We start from the raw sequence: 19,051 nt of genomic DNA, 5'->3' as shown, positions 1-19,051 counted from the left end.
TAATGATTTTTTTCTCTTGTTTATTTTATTGCCACTTCTTTAACCTTTCCAATTTAATGTCTTTATTGTGACAGCAATACGTCACATGATATGATTTTTTTTTTATAACTCTTGTTCTAGTCTTCTAGATTAGATCAATTATGTCACAGATAATAATTAAGCTGGTTGTGGTTTTGGATTTATGTTTCTAAGGAACTTTACATTTCTCTTTAGGCTTCAAAGTTGCTCTTTATCCTGACTGAACAAGACATCACTGATAAAAATTTGAAGGTTTAATTTGACTTTTGTTATTTACTTATTTGGTTTAATTTGGTGTCTTAATTATTAAATAAATAAATAAATAAAATGTTCAAAATAATAACTAAGCTATACTAAAATGCTACCAATAACTATTCAACTCAATATACGGCTGCCAATCGAGTTGATAAGGATAATTGTTAGGTGGTTCAGGATAAAATCTCATTTATGATCTCAACAAATAATCGTATTACACATGGATACTTTAATATATTAAAATTGATTAAGGAGAATTTAAAATTTCATAACACACATTAAATTATGAGGTATCACCATTAATTCTTCTGAGGTTGTTATTGTTAATGAGTATATTTTTTATTGTTCACCTATTATGCGATTATTAGACCACGGCCACGGATCCTGTGGTGGTATCAGACCACCTAATACCCCCCACTAAGTTTAAGACAACGAAGAAAAACATTAGGGTGATAGAGGCAGACCGAATGTGAGGTAACAAGGAAACGAGTACTGACGAATGGCGTAGACCTGGGCGATGACTTTGATGCCATTGACGCTAGCAGTACCACATAAAAATGCATGCATGTATTCATCATCGCAGATTTTTCTTTATACACGACACTTCAAATTAATGATAATTGTGGAAAGACTTGATATCACTAATAACGACATTATTAACGTTTTTCGAAAGACTTTAACTTTAATATACCTTTTTGTTGAACCGTATCATCACTATCCCAGTCAAGAGAATCGAGTACAATGAGTCAAGAAAATGGAGTTAAATTACTACTATTGTACCTAGCTAGTGTAAGTCTATCGTATAGGTGATCAACAATGACACCAACGTGTGTGGTTCAAATATATACTAGTCGATAGCATAAATGGATTTCAACTGCAGGAGAAGGATTACAATTAAGGACAACAGCTAGCAGAAGAAGGTTTGTATTAGATATGAGAAGCAGTGATGAGGTTCTGTTCTCCTTCTTCCTTCTTCTTGCTTTGGTGTTATGCTTCCAACTCTGTTCCACTGGAGATACTTTGAAGGCTGGCCAAAAGATAACTCTGAACTCAATGGAGAACCTTGTTTCATCAAGTCGCACATTTGAGCTTGGCTTCTTTTCTTTAAATGATAGCAGCCGTGTTGTAAAAAGCTACTACTACTTGGGGATATGGTATCAGTTCAACCCACAAACAGTGGTATGGGTTGCCAATAGAGACAAGCCTGTTTTAGATTCTAGTGGTGTTTTTCGAATTGCAGAGGATGGAAATCTGGTGGTAGAAGGTGCGTCAAAAAGGCATTGGTCCTCTGTAATTGAAGCACCCTCGTCCACAAACAGAACACTGAAGCTCCTAGAATCAGGGAACCTAGTACTCATGGACGATAACTCGGGAACCAGTAATTACCTGTGGCAGAGTTTCGAGAACCCAACAGACACGTTTCTTCCTGACATGAAAATGGATGCAAGTTTAGCATTGACTTCATGGAGAAACCCCACTGACCCGGCACCTGGGAACTTCACCTTTCGACTGCTTCAAATTGATGAGAGACCAAACTACGCAGTGCTAATTAACCATTCACAACTTTACTGGACAGCTGATGGACTCGATGCAGAAATGATTCCCAAAGAAATACAGTTGAACGCAATAAGCTTTGGGTGGCCGCAACAATCAAGGCTAGTAATGAATTATAGCGGGGAGATACAATTTCTCGAGTTTAATGGAACGGAATGGGTTAAGAAATGGTGGAAGCCAGACCACAAGTGCGATATACGTGACTATTGCGGGAGCTTTGCCATCTGCAACAAAAATAACCGGATTCACTGCAAGTGTTTGCCTGGATTCATTCCCGGGCATGAAGGAGAATTCCCGCTCCAAGGGTGTAAAAGAAAATCAACATTATCGTGTGTCGACACGAACGTCATGTTCCTGAACTTAACCAGCATAAAAGTGGGTAACCCCCCAGAACAAGAAATCTCCATAGAAAAAGAGGAAGAATGTAAATCCTTTTGCCTTAACACCAACAAGTGTCCCGAGTCGCAATGCCAGGCGTATTCCTATACTGCGCCTTCATATGATCGTGGTTCCTACACATGCAAGATCTGGAAACAAGATTTATCTACTCTTGTAGAGGAGTACGATCGTGGACGTAATCTTTCTATCCTGCTCAAGACTTCTGATATAGGTATTTTATATCTTGTTAATTCATTCATTCATCAGTTATTTGGTAAACTTGACTTACATTGTTTCGTTTCCAGCTTAACAGAAGCGATTAGTGAGCCAGCATAAACAAACAAAAAAAAATCATTAGTGGTGTCATGGAGTAAAAATTATTGTATGCCTTAAAATTAACTTGGAGATGATAGGCCTTGTTGTTGACTTGTCAATTAGAAGGATTGACAGATAAAGCAGCTGAAAACATGAATGCCACCTGATTAATTGCTGAATTCAATTACATATATTCTTGTGCAGCACCATCAATTGCAGCTGCAAAATTCTGTGAACCTTGCGGCACATATATTATTCCTTACCCGCTAAGCACTGGGCCAAACTGTGGAGACCCCATGTACAACAAGTTATACTGCAACAAATCAACAGGCCACGTTACATTCCTGATGCCAGGAGGAATATCGTACCCCGTTACTCGGATCGATGAAGATACCAGAACATTTTTCATTGAAACAGATGCTTCACATTCCTGTAGTTCCAGAAGAGATCAAAATAACACACCTAATATTCCATTTAATGTAGCTGATTGCATACAAGATGTTGTAATAAAAATCAATTGGCTACCAGCACCAGAACCTCCCTGTATTAAGCCTATAGACTGCAAGAAATGGTCTCATTCAACGTGCAGAACAAGTAAAGGAGGAACCAGGTGCCTTTGCAATCCAAACTATAAGTGGAATGACTCAACTATGAAATGTACCCAAGGTTAGCATTTTTATTAAACGTCTCTGCAACACTTTTCTGTTTTTCTCTATTAATACCATAAAGGTTAGCTAGATCAGAATTATTTTATTTAACTTGCACGTGTTACCTTCTTCTGGAAAGCATTGTTGATCAAATTCTCAATTCCAAATAAGAGCAACTTTTTACAGATTTTCTTCCGTATGCTTATGAATGTCTTACTGTTCCCACTGGAGCAGAGATTAGTTCTGGTCCTGAATTTTCCAAACTCCGTTGAATTTTAAAACAATGTCTTTTCTCATGAAGTTAAATAAACTGCAGAGCCAATTTGGAAAAAAGAGCCACCGAGAAATCATTCATCCAGAGGACTGCCATTGATTGTTACAATAATTTTAATATGCATTATTACTCTGGCATGCATAATGGTACCTGCAATTGTGTGGAGAAAGAAAAATGCCCATAAGGCTGGTAAGAGTTTAGTTTTTCGTGTTGAATTAAAATATTTTTTCTTCACACATGTAATCAAGGTTATATATACATACATATACATATATATATATATATATATATATATATATATATATATATATATATATATATATATATATATATATATATATATATATATATATATATATATATATATATATATATATATATATATATATATATATATATATATATATATATATATATATATATATATATATATATGTATATATTTAGAAGAAAAAAGACATTGAGAGATCTCTCACTCTCTGTTACACATATGCGCGCACTCTCACAGCGACAGAAAATCTCTCACACTCTAACTAGCTTGATATATGAGTTTATATACCTGTTTATAAGGTGATTGGTTAAGTCATTAAGTTTCATTCGCAATCTAGCAATAGCATTGAGTCCATGCAAAATTTCCTCATGATATATGAATTTTTTTAATCCAGGGAACGTTTCCTGGAGGTCAAGACATAGCTGTAAAGAGGCTTTCAAGTGTTTCCACTCAAGGCTTAGAGGAATTCAAGAATGAGGTTATTTTGATTGCAAAACTTCAGCATCGGAACCTTGTTAGACTCAGGGGCTATTGCATTAAAGGAGATGAAAAAATCTTACTTTATGAATACATGCCAAACAAGAGCTTGGACTCATTTATATTTGGTCAGTATCACATATTCCATCATACAACTTCCCTGAAGTGCTCTTCAACCATTACAATCATAATTTCACTAACCTTGTTCTTAATTTGAAATGTGAAATGTATATCTTGAAAGACCGGACACGAACTTTACTCCTGGATTGGCCAATACGATTTGAGATAATCGTAGGCATTGCGCGAGGCATGTTGTATCTTCACCAAGACTCCAGATTGAGAGTGATTCATAGAGACCTGAAAACCAGCAACATTCTTCTAGATGAGGAGATGAATCCAAAGATATCAGACTTTGGTCTTGCCAAAATATTTGGGGGAAAAGAAACTGAAGCATGTACAGGGAGAATAGTGGGAACCTAGTAAGTTCACCAAGTATATTTGATTGTAAATGTGTCGTTGTTTATTTACTGAGTTTAATATTTTACACATGCTTGGTGCATATAACAATAATTTTTTGGCAGTGGATACATGGCTCCAGAGTATGCCTTGGACGGATTCTTTTCAACCAAATCCGACGTTTTCAGCTTTGGAGTAGTCCTTCTAGAGATTCTTAGTGGAAAAAAGAACACTGGATTCTATCAGTCCAAGCAAATTTCTAGCCTTTTGGGTCATGTATGTTTCTTGTGTTTCACTTTTGGGTTATGCATATTTTAGCGATATGTTGACTTACCAATAATTTCTATGGACATATTGTATCAGGCATGGAAGTTATGGACAGAGAATAAGCTACTGGATTTAATGGACCCATCTCTTTGTGAAACATGCAACGAAAATGAATTCATTAAGTGTGCAGTCATTGGACTCTTATGCGTACAAGATGAACCAAGTGATCGACCCACTATGTCAAATGTTTTGTTCATGCTCGACATAGAGGCAGCAAGCATGCCAATTCCCACGCAGCCAACCTTTTTTGTGAAAAAGCATCTTTCTAGCTCAGCTTCCTCTTCGAGCAAACCAGATATAGGTCAGTTTGAGAGCAGTTATCAAGAAGGTCGATAGTGCATGATTGAAGCTATTGTTAGAGTACGTGTAAAATAATTAATGATATTTTAATTGTATTTTATAACAATTTAGAGTATTCTGTATTATTTTTAAGGATCAATTTTGGATTTCCTGTCTGTCTTTTTAGTGCATACACCATTTTGAATTTATAAAGTAAGTTTTTAATATAAAATTTTACTTGGTTAAAGGTCTTCATCTTTTTCTTTGTTATCTAATTTATACTATCAACTAATAAAGACTTGTCATATCATCAAATAAATGAGTGATCACTCTAATTTATAGTACTGACTTATGTTGGTACAAAAAGCTAGTAAATCCATTAATTTTATGTTTTTTTAATCTTTTCTTTTTTATAGATAATTTTTTCTTTTTAATTGAGAGTGTGATTTAGTATGATGTGATTAGTTTTTTGAAATAGTTTTATATGGTCCTTAAATTATAATTCAATCATATATAAAAAATTGGATGACATAATTTATAATTAGATTGATAATATAAAATTATATCATCATTAAATTCTTTAATGAACATATATGATGAATTGGATGACTAAGGAAGAAGGATAAAAAAAACTTACATTCTAACAAGATATCCTTTTTAATAAAACTTACATTCTAACAACATAAAAAAAATCATTAAACTCTTTAATATAAATTACAAGTTTTTCCTTAAATTTTCTAATGCACCTTATTTATTAATTTTTTCCAGAATCTAATACACCTTATTAAAATAAGGTAAAAACAACTCATAGACATCTGGTAAGTTATTTCTATAATTTCTTCAAAACATTTAAGGTTTAAATATGTTTTAATTCATAATAATTATTCAATTTTTATATTTATTTTTTAATAAATTTTTGTTTTACGTTGAGTCTTTAATAAAATAATAATTTTATTTTTAGTCATTGACACTTTTTTAACTCCTGATAAATTAACAAATTTTATATTTATTTATTGATAATTTTTTATTTGTAATTAGTTGGTATTAAATCAAAATTCATTAATATCTCAAAAAGAAAACAAAAATATGTTTTACTAAAAACTCAACCCAAAACAATTTTTTTATAAAAAACAAATAAAAAAATAAGTATTTATTAAAAATTAAAAATATATTTAAGCGAACATTTAATCATATATAAAACTCATAAACATCTCATGTTGAAGTTGAATAACTTACTATTGTTTATTGGGTTGAATAGGCATCTACAACCGAGTCAATAAACCCTTGAAAGTTAAATAATATACCAAGACCGAGAAGAATTGCAGTAGGTTGATAGAGGCAGGCCATAAGTGAGAGTGATGAAGGTATAGCGACCTGGAGAGTACTGATAAATGGCATGGCCCTTGAGTCTTGAGTCTTGACGATGACTTAGATATATATGTCATTAACACTCGGAGTATCACATAAGTATGTATGTGTTGTAACAATAGTTTATGGCAAACCAAAAAAATTATTAGCTGAGTTACGGACAATGTCGTTTTCTTTAAGACGTTTCGTGACACTGCCAAAAATTGTGCAAGCAGACTATCAACCATGAAGTCCACAGGATAAAACAGTCCAGATCATTGTAAAAGATTCCCACTGAGGGAACCTTTTCTAGAATTACACTCTTTTGTATGACTTGAAAAGTCACTCTAAAGTCACTCGAAAATATGACTTGAAAAGTCACTCTAACAGTCAACCGAAAATAAATATGACTTGAAATGTCACTGTAATAGCCAACCGAAAAATATGACTTGAAAAGTCACTATTATAGTCAACCGAAAATATGACTTAAAAAGTCACTCTTATAGTCAACCAAAAAATATGATTTAAAAAATCATTCTTATAACCAATCGAAATTTTAAAGCGACAGAAAGAAAGAAGGAGAAGTTTGCCGGAAATGCATCGAAATTTGGGAGGGAGAAAGAAAAGTTGAGGAAATGCTTCTCAACTGAGACAAGAAAAAATGAAAAAAATGAGCTTTTTATATATAATGAATGAAACATTATTCAAGTATTTATTCTACGTAGAACTTTTTTTTTTTCTTTCCTTTTTTTTTAACTTTCACCCATTTTTTCCTTTATTCTAACAACATGTGTAACATGTGTATTAATCATAGCAGATTTCCATTATATACCCGACCCAACATTAACGATTATTGTGGAAAGACTCGATATCACTAATAACGACACCATTAAAGTTTTTCGTTTTACTTTAACTTTACTCTTTTTTTTGGTTGAACATTCTGTATCATCAATCATCCCAGTCAAGTGAACGGAGTTAAGTTACGACCATTGTAAAGTCTATCTATCGTATAGGTGGCCAGCAATTAATGGCACCCAATAAATGTGTGATTCGAATACTACTTTGATTCACTAGCATTTGATTTCAAATGTTTGAGAAGAAGGATAGTATTGTTTTTGAGTTTTAATTTGAATTTAAAATATTTTAATTTTAAATTTTATATTAATTTAACTATTAAAATTAATTATTATCATTTTTACATAAAATTATTATTATTATATGATATATTCTATCTCTAAATATAAATAAAAAGAAGATTTTATAATATAGGATGATTTGACATGATAATTTCATATTTATTAATCTTCTAAAATAATAAATAATGATTAATTATATTTGTAGTCCCTCAATTTTTTTTTGACAACTTTTATCATCCATTAACTTTTTGTCATCATTTTTAGTCTCCTTAATTTGTTTTATCTATTTTTAGTCTTATTTATTTTTATTGTTCAAAATTAATTTCAAATACAAAATAAATGAAGGATTAAAAATGGACAAAACATGAACTAATATTGAGTAATAAAAATAAATAAGAAACAAAAAATTTAAACAAAAAGAATTTAAAGAACTAAAATTGGAATATAAAAAATTTGAGGGACTAAAAACTTAATTAATTATAAATATAATAAATGCAATCAATATCATTTTTATTTATTGTTCATTAATAATATTTATCTTTTTAAATTGTTACATTAATTATAATATATTTATTTCAACCGTTTGCAATTTATTTTTTACACTAATTATTATATGAATTTAATTTTTATTTTATTTTCTTATATAAAATTTATTTGATGTATATTTTACTTCGAAAAGAACATGACAAATTATTATAACATTTATAATGATTATTATACAAAATTATTCAATAACATTTTGATGTAAAATACCAAAAATTATATAAGATTTTATCATTGATGAATATATATTCTTCCGGTCCATGAATATTTGGTTGAAATTTAATCAAGAAAAAATATTTATTTATTTTAATAAAATTACATTTATTTTGACATTTTAGTCATGAAAAATATTTAATAAATTATTATAAAATAATTATACAAAATTATTTAATAACATTTTTATTATACTAAAATTTAGACCTTGTAAATGAAAATTATACAAGATTTTATCATTCATAAAAATATATCCCTTAATGAATGTTTTATTAAATTGTAATTACAAAAAAAATATTTATTTATTTATTTTAATAAAGTTTCTTTTCTTATGACATTTATTCACCCAAAAATTTGATGAACAAGTAAAAAACTTTATTCTAGGGCCAAAAGATATATAAGATTTTTTGTTGATGTTTTTGGACAAAAAATAGCTCGAGCTGAGTCGGCAAGAAGTAGTCTCATATGACGTCGATAAAAAAATCTAGCCAAGGTCGGTAAAAAAATCTTATCATTCGTGGACCAAAAAATAACATCAACAAACATTTACACAAAAAAATTCTAACTGATGTTAATCGAAAAATAACCTTGATTGATATTGGTTGAAAATTTTTGGACAACATCCATAAAGAAATGGTTTTAACCAATGTTGACAAAAAAAACTCTGAATGATATTGACAAAAAAAATTCCTATCAAAGTTGTCCAAAACATTTCAGCTGGCGTCTAAAAATTGGATTGGGTTTAAAAATCCAAATAAATATCTAATTAATTGAATTGGATTTAAAATCTAAAAAATTGAATTTGAATATGAAATCAATCCATTTAAATGGATTTAAAGGGGATTGAATTGGATTAGATATGAATTGGTTTTATATATTTTGATTTTTTTCACAGTCCCACATTTAATTATAAGTAAATAAACATTTATGCTATACGTACAATACAGATACTGAAATACTAATAACTATTCAACTTAATGTAGACTGCTACAACAAGTTGATACCCTCACTTTGTTTAATAATATTCCAAGACAAAGAAGAAACGCAGTAGGCTGATAGTGATGCTTGGCCAAAAGTGAAATGAAGTGACGAAGGTATAACGACCGGGAGAGTACTGACGAAATGCGTAGACCTTAAGTGCTTTGGCTAATTCTATGTTGTGCATGCCTTTGGATTCGTTTGCTTGTGCCACTGGTTAGGTCGATTTGTGATTGTTGATAGGACTGTAAGTTACATATGTCTTAGTTTGTTAATAATTGGATTCATTGATTAATACTCTCTGGACTCTTATATATATATATATATATATATATATATATATATATATAAAAGTAAAAAAATAATAATCTTACAAGTTAAATTTAAATATAAACAAATTTAATTAATTTTATCTTATTTTATGTTATTTTTCTTAAAACATCATTTATTTAATTTTAATTATATTTTCAATGATTGTTAAAGTGTAACAAAGACATCCAAAAAGTCCTAGGACTCGTCACTACAAAGTGAGGGATATTATGTTAAAGTGCAGCAAAGACATCCGAAATGTCCCCTTAAAAACTCATTCATAAGGAGGTAACCTACCCAGCTATATAAACACTTATCAATTCTGTACTTCTACCATGGAAGCTGAGTTTGTCTCTTGTTTTAAGGCTACATCACATGGTGTATGACTTAAAAGTTTTATTTATGGACTGGAGATAGTTGACACTATTTCAAGACCTTTGAGAATTTTCTGTAATAATTTAGTTGTTGTCTTTATGGCTAAGAATAACAAAAGTGGAAGTCGAAGTAAGCACATCGACATTAAGTACTTAACTATTAGAGAAAGAGTTGATGATGAATGATCCTTTAACTAAGGGCATGTCATCGTTTAAATTTAAGGATCATGTAGAAAGAATGAGACTTGATTCCACTTTATGATTGTATACATACAAGTTAAAATTGAAACTTTTATATTGTGGTATTTTCTCATATTTAGGTGCACATTGATTTATTTGAAAAAAAAATTATGTTTTGGATCAAGAATAAACATTGGGTTTGTTCATTAAGTTTTATCAATACTTTGAGTATACTGCTTGGGAAATTGAGCATATTGTAATACATGAATGATATCACCATAGTTGGTATATTCATTTCTCAAGAAGATTGATCATTGACTTAATCATTGAGTCAAAATGTTTGGACCAAGTGGAAGAATGTAATAATTTTGGTCTTAAGGTTATTGAAAGACCATTAATGAGTGGTAATGGTTACTAAATGCCTTCTTAATGATATAATGCTTATATATAGCACATGTATTTGGTATCTGAGTTCATCTCTTCCAATTCATATGATACACCATGTAGAGAAAGAGTGAGAGTTTGGAAGAACCAAAATAAGACAACTCTTTTATGACAATAATTGAAAATATAATTTGATTTTTATTTTTTTGTATTTTGGTATTGACCCGTGTTTTTTTTTGTAGTTTATAATATCAAAGGATAAATTTTTTAGTCTAACATCCATAGATGCGCCAATAAGTTCCATGAGTGGCAATGTATAGACTCAAAATGAGATCCCTTGGAATCTACTGCCAACAAAAAATCACAAGATTAAGTGCATATCCAAATTATTCAGCACACTTCAATTTAGTAAGAAATTGGAACATATCTAGTACATGGGACACTTAATCATAACAATATAAATCAGTCTCAATATTCTGTTCCATTTCAACTAGGTAATTTGTAAAATCAACAACAAATGATTTGGTCAAGTATATTTCAAAAAGCACCATAGAAATTCAATTTTAACGAAATTTATGAAAAGAGAACAGCTAAAACTAAAATCAATCCCTAATGATACAAATTGGACTTACTTGAAGTGTTAAAATGTATAAGCAATCCAGTTCATTCATTAGAATTCCCTTTGTCAAACAAAGGCACCAATAAAATCAACAGTATAAATTATTGGCATACATAAATCAAGTTAGAAAATTTATTACAAAAAAGATTAAGATATCACAGCTACTTCCCAAAGGTACACGACCGACGGTTCTCGGTTCTTGCTTGTTCCTGCTTGAATGAGAGAAGGAAAAAATATTAAAATATAAGTGTGAAATAAAGTTTTATATCGAATAAAAATAAAAAAAATTAAGTGTAATATAAATAAAAGAAGACCCTTAAATTTAAACCTTAAAGTTTGGAGTTAAAATATGATGTTATTATTTAATAATGTAACTCTTCAGGTGTTTATTTCTGTTAATTAAAAAAAATAATGATTTTTTTTCCTGTTTATTTTATTGTCATTTCTTTACCCTTTTCAATTTAATTCTTTATTGTGACAGCAATACGTCACATCATGAATGTTTTTTTATAACTCTTGTTCTAGTCTTCTAGATTAGATCAATTATTTAACAGATAATAATTACGCTGGTTGTGGTTTTGGATTTATGTTTCTAAGGAACTTTATATTTCCCTTTATGCTTCAAAGTTGCTCTTTACCCTGACCGAACAAGACATCACTGATAAAAATTTGAAGGTTTAACTTGACTTTTGTTATTTACTTATTTGGTTTAATTTGGTGTCTTAATTATTAAATAAATAAAAAAATAAAATGTTCAAAATAATAATTAAGCTATACTAAAATGCTACCAATAACTATTCAATTCAATATACGGCTGCCAATCGAGTTGATAAGGATAATTGTTAGGTGGTTCAGGATAAAATTTCATTTATGATCTCAACAAATAATTGCACTACACATGGATACTTTAATATATTAAAATTGATTATGGAGAATTTAAAATTTCATAACACCTTAAATTATGAGGTATCACCATTAATTTGTCTGAGATTGTTATTGTTCATGAATATATTTTTTTATTATTCACTTAATATGAGATTATTAGACCACATGCCACAGATCTTGTGGTGGTAAGAGTGATAATATGTCAGGTCGGTCTATAGAGGTTTACGATCTGGTCTACATAAAATTTGACTTAAACTGACCTATTTAATTAAAAGGTTAAGTTCAGGTTTTTTTAAAAACTTATTAAATTAAATAGATCAGACTTAGGTTTGTTAAAAAGCCTTATAAGCCTGAAAGACCGACCTATATATATATATATATTTATATTATTTTTTGGGTACCAATTTATACTTATATTATTTTTTGGATACAATTAATTTTTTGGGTGAGTCATGTGCTCCTTCATATTAGTCATTATTTTTATTGGTTTTTCTATTCTTGTTAATATTTTTTTTTTTATTAACTTTCCTATTAGGTTACTACTCTAGAACAAAGAAATATTAAAGATCTAATATGAAAAAGATTTTTAAAAAAATTATCAGATCAGCTTAGACTTTTTAATCAAAATAAGTTTTTAATAAATTATAAACCAGTTTTAAATTAGACTCATACTTTTTAAAGTCTAATCTGACCTATTCTAATCCTATGTGATGGTATCAGACCACCGAATATCCCCGCTAAGTTTAAGACAAAGAAGAAAAATATTAGGATGATAGAGGCAACCGAATGTGAGGTAACAAGGTAACGAGTACTGACGAATGGCGTAGACCTGGGCGATGACTTTGATGCCATTGACGCTAGCAGTACCACATAAAAATGCATGATTTTCCTTTACACACGTCACTTCAAATCAATGATAATTGTGGAAAGACTTGATATCACTAATAACGACATTATTAACGTTTTTCGAAAGACTTTAACTTTAATATACCTTTTTGTTGAACCGTGTCATCACTATCCCAGTCAAGAGAATCGAGTACAATGAGTCAAGAAAATGGAGTTAAATTACTACTATTGTACCTAGTTAGTGTAAGTCTAAATATTATGGTTATAGGTTAAATGATATTAAATTCTCTCATAAAAAGATCCAGCTTGATAGTTCATATACAATATTTCTGTTATCAAATACTATAATTTGACAAAATATGACCCCTCCTGTCGGAATAAACAATTTAATGATTCGTGCAAGACAGATTTTATCATGCATCATTAAATTTGTTGATCACTCCCTTGATGTTACAAGGAAAAATAAAAAAAAAACTCGTGTGGAAAACTGGCCGGCATGCAAGTCAAAGTCGTCGAGTATATATGGTGATGCTAACAAACCTCGAGCATCCTAGCACAAGGGAGGAAAAGCTCAAGCAACGATACACTGTTTCCAACTTGGAGGAGATGAAAATTTTAATTTGGTCTAATTTTTAATTTGTTGAAAGTTTCATGAAATTCGATTTCACTCGAAGCTTAAATTAATAAAAATTCTTTTAGTATTTTTTTAAACTCATGAACACAAAAATACGACTCATAAAAAATATTTTTCTAAATATATTATTCCTTCATCTCTAACTATGAGAACTTTTAACTAATTTGGGTCAGTTAAGAAAAATAATTAATTAGTTAATTATTTATACTCGTATTTCAATATTATGTTTTTCTCATCTCTATTCACTTAATAATTTTTTATTAATATTTGGAAAAAGAATAATTAAGTAAAGGTATGTATGAAAAAAATAATCAATATATCTAGAAATTAGAAAATAATCTTATAAAAAAAATATAATTTTTTAATAAAATCTAATAATTAGAAACGGAAGAAGTAAAAATTAGAAAACTTAACTACACCGTGTAAATTAAAAACTCTCTAGTGTGCCCATTTGAAGTTGGTAATTTCTCGTTTTTTTTTCTTTATTGTCTAGGAGGAGATGCTCCACCTGAATGTTTTGATTATTAATTTTTTGTTTAAATGGGTTCTTGTCCTTCAAATTAGGTTATTTTTAGTTTTGTTCTCTCAAATTTAAATTTACCTTTCTTAATCCCTCAATTTAAAAATAAACTCCTTTCAAATTTTAGTCTCTCTTGACTGATTTTTGACAATTTAAATGTACAATAATTAATGTGGCGATTCTTTACCATAGAATAGACTAAAAATAATATTTTTGAAATTAATAAAATAAATAAATCAGTGGATAAAAATCAAAAGGACCTAAATTTGAAAAACATATTCAAGCTTTAATTTTTTTTAAAGTTATAATATTAGTATATTGATCATCAATTGCAATGCTTTCAAAATTTAATTGATAATTAAATAAGCGAAAACATTAATTATCAATTTATTGATTAAGTCATAGTTTGAATTATAAGCCATCAGGTAATAATTTTATAAGCGAAAACATTAATTAGCAATGCTTTCTTTCTTCGTTGCTTTTGTTTTATTTTCTCCTCCCTCTCTCCTTTCACCAGTAGTTACTAAGCTTATAATTTATAGTATACCTCATACAAGGGTCAACAATGGCACCTAACAAGAGGTTCGAATACTAGTTGATTTGATAGCATTTGGTTTCAAATGTTTGAGAAGGATCAAAGGGACACTAGCTATCAAAATTAGAAGGTTTGTATTAGACATGAGAACTGATGAGGTTCTGTTCTCCTTTTCTCTTTTTTCTTTGGTGTTATGCTTCCAACTCTGTTCCACTGGAGATACTTTGAAGGCTGGCCAGAAGATAACTCTGAACTCATTCGAGAACCTTGTTTCATCTAACCGCACATTTGAGCTTGGTTTCTTTCCTTTAAGTGGTAGCAGCAGTGTTGTAAAACGCTACTTGGGGATATGGTATCACGGGTTGGAACCACAAACAGTGGTATGGGTTGCCAATAGAGACAAGCCTGTTTTAGATTCTAATGGTGTTTTTCGAATTGCAGAGGATGGAAATCTGGTGATAGAAGGTGCATCATCAGAAAGTTATTGGTCCTCTAAAATCGAAGCATATTCGTCTACAAACAGAACAGTGAAGCTCCTAGAATCAGGGAACCTAGTACTTATGGACGATAACTTGGGAAGGAGTAATTACACGTGGCAGAGCTTTCAACACCCAACAGACACGTTTCTTCCTGGCATGAAAATGGATGCAAGTGTAGCATTGATTTCATGGAGAAACTCCACTGACCCGGCACCTGGGAACTTCACCTTTACGATGGTTCCAGAGGACGAGAGGGGAAGCTTCGCAGTGCAAAAGCTATCACAAATCTACTGGGACCTTGACGAACTCGACAGAGATGTTAATTCCCAAGTAGTATCTAATTTGTTGGGCAACACCACCACCCGGGGTACTAGGTCGCACAATTTTTCAAACAAAACCGTCTATACATCGAAGCCTTACAATTACAAGAAATCGAGGCTGCTAATGAATTCCAGTGGGGAGTTACAATTTCTCAAGTGGGATGAGGATGAAGGGCAATGGGAAAAGCGCTGGTGGGGGCCAGCTGACGAGTGCGACATTCATGATTCTTGCGGGAGCTTTGGCATATGTAACAGAAATAACCATATTGGCTGCAAATGTTTACCAGGATTCGCTCCCATTCCTGAGGGAGAGCTCCAAGGACATGGGTGTGTGAGAAAATCAACATCGTGTATCAACACCGACGTCACATTCCTCAACTTAACCAACATAAAAGTAGGAAACCCAGACCATGAAATTTTTACAGAAACAGAAGCAGAATGCCAGTCCTTTTGCATTAGCAAGTGTCCCCTTTGCCAGGCATATTCATATCATACGTCTACATACGGTGATCGCAGTCCCTTTACATGCAACATCTGGACACAGAATTTATCTTCTCTTGTAGAGGAGTACGATCGTGGCCGTGATCTTTCTATCCTCGTTAAGAGATCAGATATAGGTAATTCATCTATTATTTGGTAAACATATTGATTCACATTGTTTCCAACTTAATACTTAATAGTTGCGACTAGGGAGGTAACATAACACAGAATTCCTAATTTGGTAAACCAAAAAATCATTAGCGGTGTGCTGGGGCACTTTTTTTATTTTGGATACACACGCACACAAATACATACTGCAAAAAACAGATGCAAATTATGATTGCCACATGATTTATTATCACTGAATTACATATATTGTTGTGCAGCACCAACTGCAAAAACGTGTGAACCTTGCGGGACATATGAGATTCCTTATCCCCTAAGCACTGGGCCAAACTGTGGAGATCCCATGTACAACAAGTTCAATTGTACCAAATCGACAGGCCAAGTTAACTTCATGACGCCCAAAGGAATATCATACCAGGTTACTAGGATCGAAGAAGATACCAGAACGTTTTTCATTCATACGAATGCTTCATATTCCTGTAGTTCCAGAAGAGATCAAAGTAACACACCTAACTTTCCATTTAATGTAGCTGAATGCATACCAGATGTTGGAGTTTTATTCCGTTGGCAACCAGCACCAGAACCTCCCTGTAATAGGCCTATGGACTGCATGAATTGGCCCTATTCAACATGCAGAGAAACAAGTGAAGGAGGAACCAGGTGCCATTGTGATTTAAAATATAGGTGGAACAACTCAATCATGAGTTGCACCCAAGGTTAGCATTTTATTAAACGTCTCTTCAACACTTTTCTGTTTTTCTCTATTAATACCATAAAGGTTTGCTAGATCAGAATTATTTTATTTAACTAGCATGCCTTACCTTCTCCTGGAAAGCATTGTTGATCAAATTCTCAATTCCAAATAAGAGCAACATTTTAGAGATTTTCTTCCGTTTGCTTATGAATATCTTACTGTTCCGAGTGTAGCAGAGATTAGTTCTGGTCCTGAATTTTCCAAACTCCGTTGAATTTTAAAACAATGTTAAATGAACTGCAGAGCCACCGAGCAATCGTTCATACAAACGACTGGAATTGATTCTTACAATAATTTTAATAAGCACTATTACTCTGGCATGCATAATAGTACTTGCAATTGTGCGGAGAAAGAAAAATGCCCCTAAGCCTGGTAAGAGTTTAGTTTTTCGTGTTGAATTAAAATATTTTTTTCTTCACACATGTAATCAAGGTTTTATATATATATATATATATATATATATATATATATATATGTATGTATATATGTCTGATTTCAGATCGGGCAAGCACCCAAATTCAGGAGAGCTTGTACGAGAGTGAAAGACAAGTGAAAGGTTTGATAGGCTTAGGAAGTTTAGAAGAAAAGGACATTGAAGGAATTGAAGTACCCTGTTATACTTATGCAAGCATTCTAGCAGCTACAGATAATTTCTCAGATTCTAACAAGCTTGGAAGAGGAGGTTATGGACCTGTTTATAAGGTGATCGATTCAGTTCATTTAACTTTCATTACCAATCTAGCAATACCATTGAGTACACGCAAAATTTCCTCATGATATATGAATTTTCTTAATCCAGGGAACGTTTCCTGGAGGTCAAGACATAGCTGTAAAGAGGCTTTCAAGTGTTTCCACTCAAGGCTTAGAGGAATTCAAGAATGAGGTTATTTTGATTGCAAAACTTCAGCATCGGAACCTTGTTAGACTCAGGGGCTATTGCATTGAAGGAGATGAAAAAATCTTACTTTATGAATACATGCCAAACAAGAGCTTGGACTCATTTATATTTGGTCAGTATCACATATTCCATCATACAACTTCCCTGAAGTGCTCTTCAACCATTACAATCATAATTTCACTAACCTTGTTCTTAATTTGAAATGTGAAATGTATATCTTGAAAGACCCGACACGAACTTCACTCCTGGATTGGCCAATACGATTTGAGATAATCGTAGGCATTGCGCGAGGCATGTTGTATCTTCACCAAGACTCCAGATTGAGAGTGATTCATAGAGACCTGAAAACCAGCAACATTCTTCTAGATGAGGAGATGAATCCAAAGATATCAGACTTTGGTCTTGCCAAAATATTTGGGGGAAAAGAAACTGAAGCATGTACAGGGAGAGTAATGGGAACCTTGTAAGTTCACCAAGTATATTTGATTGTAAATGTGTCGTTGTTTATTTACTGAGTTTAATATTTTACACATGCTTGGTGCAAATAACAATAATTTTTTGGCAGTGGATACATGGCTCCAGAGTATGCCTTGGACGGATTCTTTTCAACCAAATCCGACGTTTTCAGCTTTGGAGTAGTCCTTCTAGAGATTCTCAGTGGAAAAAAGAACACTGGATTCTATCAGTCCAAGCAAATTTCTAGCCTTTTGGGTCATGTATGTTTCTTGTGTTTCACTTTTGGGTTATGCATATTTTAGCGATATGCTGACTTACCAATAATTTCTATGGACATATTGTATCAGGCATGGAAGTTATGGACAGAGAATAAGCTACTGGATTTAATGGACCCATCTCTTTGTGAAACATGCAACGAAAATGAATTCATTAAGTGTGCAGTCATTGGACTCTTATGCGTACAAGATGAACCAAGTGATCGACCCACTATGTCAAATGTTTTGTTCATGCTCGACATAGAGGCAGCAAGCATGCCAATTCCCACGCAGCCAACCTTTTTTGTGAAAAAGCATCTTTCTAGCTCAGCTTCCTCTTCGAGCAAACCAGATATAGGTCAGTATGAGAGCAGTTATCAAGAAGGTCGATAGTGCATGATTGAAGCTATTGTTAGAGTACGTGTAAAATAATTAATGATATTTTAATTGTATTTTATAACAATTTAGAGTATTCTGTATTATTTTTAAGGATAAATTTTGGATTTCCTGTCTGTCTTTTTAGTACATAC

At 31.6% G+C, this 19,051-nt stretch overlaps 2 protein-coding genes across 3 annotated transcripts; both read left to right on the top strand.

The window, feature by feature from the left end:
• Positions 1 to 997: 997 nt before the first annotated feature.
• LOC100807714 (G-type lectin S-receptor-like serine/threonine-protein kinase At4g03230) lies at positions 998 to 19,017 on the top strand. Of its 2 annotated transcripts, none has more exons than XM_014765031.3 (8): positions 998 to 2,437; positions 2,725 to 3,186; positions 3,484 to 3,630; positions 17,413 to 17,615; positions 17,713 to 17,923; positions 18,037 to 18,274; positions 18,377 to 18,527; positions 18,615 to 19,017. In XM_014765031.3, exons 1-8 carry the CDS (start codon positions 1,207 to 1,209, stop codon positions 18,912 to 18,914), a joined length of 2,943 nt encoding a protein of 980 aa, XP_014620517.1. In that variant the 5' UTR covers positions 998 to 1,206; the 3' UTR covers positions 18,915 to 19,017. The 2 variants fall into 2 exon arrangements, with proteins under 2 accessions (XP_014620517.1, XP_006592828.1); XM_006592765.4 differs by lacking the exons at positions 998 to 2,437; positions 2,725 to 3,186; positions 3,484 to 3,630 and adding exons at positions 14,661 to 16,170; positions 16,420 to 16,875; positions 17,157 to 17,285.
• LOC121173213 (G-type lectin S-receptor-like serine/threonine-protein kinase At4g03230) lies at positions 4,108 to 5,418 on the top strand. Its single transcript, XM_041007595.1, has 3 exons — positions 4,108 to 4,668; positions 4,771 to 4,921; positions 5,009 to 5,418. The coding sequence occupies exons 1-3, from the start codon at positions 4,415 to 4,417 to the stop codon at positions 5,306 to 5,308; spliced, it is 705 nt and encodes a 234-aa protein (XP_040863529.1). The 5' UTR covers positions 4,108 to 4,414; the 3' UTR covers positions 5,309 to 5,418.
• Positions 19,018 to 19,051: the final 34 nt, after the last annotated feature.

This window comes from Glycine max, chromosome 12, assembly GCF_000004515.6.
Source record: "Glycine max cultivar Williams 82 chromosome 12, Glycine_max_v4.0, whole genome shotgun sequence".
NCBI lineage: Eukaryota > Viridiplantae > Streptophyta > Magnoliopsida > Fabales > Fabaceae > Glycine > Glycine max.
The sequence above is the reverse complement of the archived record's forward strand: the minus strand, read 5'-3'. Positions and strand labels throughout refer to the sequence as shown.